Source organism: Hordeum vulgare, chromosome 3H (genome assembly GCF_904849725.1).
Source record: "Hordeum vulgare subsp. vulgare chromosome 3H, MorexV3_pseudomolecules_assembly, whole genome shotgun sequence".
Classification (NCBI taxonomy): Eukaryota; Viridiplantae; Streptophyta; class Magnoliopsida; order Poales; family Poaceae; genus Hordeum; species Hordeum vulgare.
Window position 1 is genome coordinate 618,089,923 of NC_058520.1, and position 5,564 is coordinate 618,095,486.

At 52.8% G+C, this 5,564-nt stretch overlaps 1 protein-coding gene across 1 annotated transcript; it reads right to left on the reverse strand.

The window, feature by feature from the left end:
- Positions 1-2,150: 2,150 nt before the first annotated feature.
- On the reverse strand, positions 2,151-4,828 carry LOC123445737 (protein SOSEKI 5-like). Its single transcript, XM_045122770.1, has 3 exons — positions 4,381-4,828; positions 3,339-4,293; positions 2,151-2,587 (listed from the first exon to the last, which is right to left on the reverse strand). The coding sequence occupies exons 1-3, from the start codon at positions 4,598-4,600 to the stop codon at positions 2,392-2,394; spliced, it is 1,371 nt and encodes a 456-aa protein (XP_044978705.1). The 5' UTR covers positions 4,601-4,828; the 3' UTR covers positions 2,151-2,391.
- Between the last annotated feature and the right edge of the window lie 736 nt (positions 4,829-5,564).

The following is a 5,564-nucleotide window of genomic DNA, read 5'->3' on the forward strand; positions in this document are numbered from 1 at the left end:
GAATGAGCCGACATGGCGGATAGGGAGACTATAAGTGAGGGATCCAGGGTGTGACGGAGAAGGGCGTGGAGGGGCGGATGCGGCGGCCCATGCTTGTCATTTTTTATTTCTAAGACCAAGCCATTTTGCAATTAAGAGTGCGTCATCTTTTATACATCATGGCAGATTTATTTTAAATAGCATGGCATTTTTATTTTAAAGAGTATGAAAATTTTCTAAAGAGCATGGTATTTTTTGTCGAGCATGCCATTTTTATTATAAATAGCATTGCAAATCTTATTTTAGGAGCATATAGTTTTTTTTAAACATGACAGTTTTCATAATAAATAGCATGACAATTGTATTATAAAGCATGACATTTTTTTGTTTTAATAGCATGTCATTATTTTGTACAATCATGGCACATTTATTTTGAAGAGCATGCCATTTTTTTACAAAGAGCATACCATTTTTGTTTTGTACAAGCATGACACTTTCATTTTAAAGAGCATGCATTTTTATTTTTTCTTATAAAGAGAATGGCATTTTCTGTATAGAGCATGACATTGTTTTATTTTTGTAGAGCATGGCAATTTTGTTAGTAAGCACATGGCCTTTTTTAGCATATCATTGTAAATTTCTTTTGTGTTGCGTTTTAAGTTCAGAATAAGTGGAACTTTTTGTTCAAGGCACTTAGACATCTTTACGGAAATGCAATTCAGCTCCCGGGAGCATATGCTCCCGGGGCCACAAAAAAACGTTTGACATAAAAAAATGAAGACAAAAATTATTTGTGTACTTTGTCACATCCAAATGCTATATGCAAATTTTGAGGCAACAAGGTAAAACATTTTGGCTTGTGGGAAAAAAAAATTAAACACCAAAAAGTTACCCCAAAATGTCACCCTAAATTTGTTTTTTTTTGACAAAACATCGCTGCTCCTTATCGGAAAAAAATTGTCATGCATGTTTTCGACACTAATACAATCATCTACAAAAAAATTCAAAATTTTTCAAAAACAATTTTTTCGTGTTACTGTTTACCCGGGAGCATATGCTCCCGGAGCCAAAACATCGCTCCCAGATCTTTACCCTTTTTCCGCTATACAAACGGATGGTCACATGCCATTTTTCAATAATGCGGCAGTGGGATGACAATATCCAGCTTTGCTTTTCTTCAAAAATTAGCATGTCAAATTATTTTTTCAATTTTCTGTAATATATTATTTTGGGTGGATGTACAATACCTGATCAATTTTGAACGTGACTGCATTTGTATTATGTACATCATGGTGTTTTTTGTGCCGTTCTTAGTATTAGCAGGAGGTCTATGGCCCAGTTCTTTTCTCTCGATTCTAGCGATTTTGGGTTTGAAAAAACAAAAGCTTAAAAGAACTCGATTTGATTGTCTAAAATCATTTGAGAATCGCTAGAATCGATAGTGCAATCGAAAATCGCCTGGAAACCCTCCTTCCGGCGATTCTGGCCGTCCCGCAAGACAAAACGGTTCAGCTTAACATACTATCCCTATTTAAAACATAAATTACAAGAGAAATGCCATTGATGGCCAGCCGGACCCATGAAAACGAGTCATGCAACTCGTTCCTCTCGATCCCCCACCTCCCCGCTTACCCTCGCAGTAGGGTTCCCGGGTCGCCGCCGTCGTCGCCGCGCCACCCAAGAGCCCACCCCGGCCGCTCCTCCGCCCCACCCGCCGCCGCCGCCGCCGTCATGCCACCCGAGAGCCCGCTTGCCTCCAGGTCCGCTCGCCGCTGCCCGACTTCCGACGCCGTCGCTCTCCGTCCGGCTCCCAACCCGCCTTCGCCTCCGCCCCATGCCGCCACGCTGGAGTTTGCTGAGATGAGCTCTCCCCTCCTCTATGTCTTGTCTGTTCGTAAGTCAATATCTAATTTTTTTTAGGGGTGTTACAGACATTTGAGAATACTACTAGTCCTATAATTTTAGACCACAATTTTAGCAAAGAACTCGACGATTGATTTTGCCTGATTCTAGAAGAAGCTGATTTTCAAAGAAATTTCTCAAGAGAATGAAAAGCTAAAAAGAACTGGGCCTATATCAGTTATGATCAAGTTGTGGTTTTGGTTTTATAAGCGTCCTGGTGACGCATGAGGGCAAGGGAGTAGGTCCAAGATAGCAGCGACAAGACAAGATGGCGATGGGGACGGATGCGGCCTCCTTTTTTGAAGTTTGAACAAATGAAATAACAAAGTCAAACACTGCATGTGCCACGCTGCTGCTGGGTTCAGACACACATGCTCTGTCATAGCACTACATTCTACTAGTACATACACCTTGATCCAAGTGAGTTTGAATTCTACGCTAGCTACTCCGGGATATGGGGAAAAGTTTAAAAGATGCAAGTGCGCGTGCCGTAGCAAGACATTCGTTCGTTCACACGTCGCCGCGCCGGCTGCTAACGTGGGCGTGGGTGGTCGGAGACTTCTTGCTGCCGCTGCTGGGCTTCCTCCCGGCCGGGATGCAGCGGGCGCGGACGCCGTCCACCTCCTCCGCCGCAAGCTCCAGCTTGCAACCACCGGCTGTGGTAGTGGTAGTAGTACGAGCAGTGTTCATTGTGGATTCTCTGCCCCTGCACGCACAATTCAATTGAATCATCAGTTAGTCAGAGCTCAGAACTAGGAAAGAATCTTGGGAGGTACTGTAGTAGATGAGTTACACAGCTAGTAGAGTATCTATTCAGATTTGGTGACGCAACCAATCTGGAGGAATCACTCGATTCACTACTGACTGAACGACTGTGCACAGTGCTGTAAAGCTAAGCATAAGCAGGCAGCACGACTGCGGTCCTGCCTCCGGTCTGCTCTGCACCCCCAAAGGAATTGTATTGGAATTGGTGACCCAGCCAAAGCAGAGCGTACATAGCTTGCGCACGCAACACATGGTTGGTTATCTTCAGATATCTTCCGCATTTTGCCTTTGCCGCTCAAGTGTCTATGCAGATATACAGACGAAAGGAATCATTTTTCAGCACGTTCGTATGGATCCAGCAACCTAGCTACCAGCAATGGCAGATTCAGAGATTGGCAGTGACCATATGGTGGTGGTGCTACTCCTCCAAAAGTAGCTTTTCAGCGTGAGGCTAGAGCACAAATTTTCTGCATTGTCTACGTTAAGATAGGCTAGCAACAATGCCAGTTTGACAGAGACAATATGGCGCTAAGCATTAGTATTTGGGAGTTCCGATTCACAAAAAAGTGGCTTTTCAGTGTGAGCCTAGTAGCCTGCAGCACAACTTTTCTGCATTGTCCCTTCTAAGATCGTACAATTAAGCTCGCTACTACTGCTAGTACACACGTTAAGATAATCTCTGTCGATCGTACCTGTCGGCATTGTACGACGACGACCGCTTCAGCGCGCCGAGCTCGCCACCGTGGCCGGCACGGTCGCCGCTCGCCGTCTTCTTGGTCTCCACCAGGCTGCCGCTGAAGTACTCCCGCTCCATGCTCGCCCCGACGCCGATGCTCCCCGAGAACCCGTCTGCCGCCGCTGTGCTGCTGCTCAGGTCCGACCGCCCGCGCGGGAGCCGGCGCTCCGCCGCGTACCTCGCGCCACCGGGGCCGGTCTCGCGCTTGGCGGCCGCGGGGATGGAACCGCAGGAGATGAGCTGCATGAGCACCGACGACGCGCGCATGCGCCCGCCCGCGATCACGCCCTGCTGCGCCAGCGCCAGCCCCGCGTCCTCCTCCTCCTCCCGGCGAGCGGCGACGGCGTGCGAGGCGGCGGCCACGCGGGCGTCGTTCTTGATGAGCGTCTCCAGCGTGTCGGGGCTGCTGGACGACGGCGGCGGCGAGATCTCGTCCGCGCCGAGCTCGGTCGACGGTTCCTGCGGCGGTAGAGAAGGCTCGGTTCCCCGACCGTGCCTGCCGCGCCTCTCGTCGGTCTGCGTGGCCGCGTCGGCCCCGGCGCCGGCCCGCGCGGCGGCCACCCGGTACTCGCCGAGGTCGAAGGAGCTCCAGTTCTTGCGCCGGCCGTGGGCCCTGCTGACGGCCGCTGCCGGCATCTTCTTGTGATTGTCGGTCCCGGCCTGGCAGCTGGAGGTGGATGAGGAAGAGGAGGAGGAGCCGGCGGAGGCGTCGCGCGGGTAGAGGGGCGCGGGGAGGAGGCGGAGCAGCTCGGAGCCCTTGAGCACGTACTCGGCGCCGCTGGCCGGGTGGACGGGGTCGTCGGCGGTGAGGTCGTGCCAGACGTATCCGGTCTTGTAGCTCCTCTTGGAGGACCAGGAGTATGCGTCCGCCATGCCGGCGCCCCGGAGCACGGTCAGCCGGTCCAGGACATCTAAGGAAGCATTGGAGCATGGACGGTGTCAGTTGTCTCGAGGGAAACGAAACAGAGGAGAGGAGAGGAGAGCAGGGCGTGTAGTACCTCGGAGGCAGAGGCCGTCCTGCGGGCTGGAGACGGGGACCTCCATGAAGTGCGGGTGGTCGAGCTGGCCGTTGCGCGAGAGGTAGTAGACGACGGGCACCTTGGTGGGCGGCGGCGCGGCGTGGGGGTGGCGCCTGGTGGCGGAGGTGGTCTTTGGCGGCGGCTCGGTCCAGACCATGGTGCGCTCGGGGCTCGCCCACCGCCCGCGGGAGCTCGCCATTGCCTTGCCTCGCTGAAGCTCCAGACCGCGCGCGCGGCGGAGCAGCTAACTTGCAGTGGAGTAGTAGCAGTGAGTGAGAGCTGGTGGCGTGGCGTGTACTGGAAGGAGAGGAGAGGAGAATGTGTTGTATGCGTGACAGATAGATGTGGTGTGGTGCAGTCCCCTCCATTTTTATAGGGCTGGAGTGGTGGGACGCCGTGTCCGTGTGGTGTGGGCAATGGCGATGGCGATGGCGATGCGTGGGCGGCGGGTTGGGTTCAAACTGACGGGGAAGGTAGAGTGAGTGACTGTTCACTGGTAGTAGTAGTCGATGGAGGTGCTGGGCAGTAGCAGTAGATGCATGGGGGAAATTCGGCGGTGATGGTGGAGACAGGGAGGCGAGGACAAAGGCGGGTGAGGTCACGCGAATCACAGGCGGCCACGCCCCGTTCCGAATGACGGTTTTACCCATACGCGTGAGAGCAACTATAATAAGTCACAGTCACCAGGCTGTATTAAAATACTACTCCCTCCTTACCGATTTATTTGTCATTGGGGTTTCCACTACAAAATTCGCACGGAAGGATTATTTTAGTTGTTTCCTAAACTACCCTCCACCTCTCGTTCACTCACTCGTACACGCTCAGCCGCACAGCCGCCCTCGTCGCCGGCGCCTCTCCCTCGCCCTCGTCGCCTCCTTCCTGTCACCCCCATCGCCGTCGCCCGCATGGACTCCTCTCCATCAGCCCCCGTCGCCGTCGCACCTGTCAAGACTGCATTTTTACTTTTCAGAGGTGGATCCGAAGTGCGGCGGCTCGATCTGCAATGCCAGCAGGTGCGGTACGCCGCTCCCCCTGCTCGATCTTGGGCCGGCGAAGAGGGGTCGGGGCCGTGGCCACGCGGTGGGTGCTCCCGCTCTGCGCTGGCTGGATCCGAAGCATGACGGCTCGATCTGCTTGGCCGCGCCGAGGAGCAGCTGCTGCAC

Excerpts from the sequence above, each read along its gene's own strand:
- LOC123445737 (XM_045122770.1), bottom strand. The coding sequence starts at position 4,600 with ATGGCGAGCTCCCGCGGGCGGTGGGCGAGCCCCGAGCGCACCATGGTC. Across the intron at positions 4,294-4,380 it reads GGACGGCCTCTGCCTCCGAG|ATGTCCTGGACCGGCTGACC; the intron begins GTACTACACGCC and ends ATGCTTCCTTAG. Across the intron at positions 2,588-3,338 it reads TCGTCGTACAATGCCGACAG|GGGCAGAGAATCCACAATGA; the intron begins GTACGATCGACA and ends TTGTGCGTGCAG.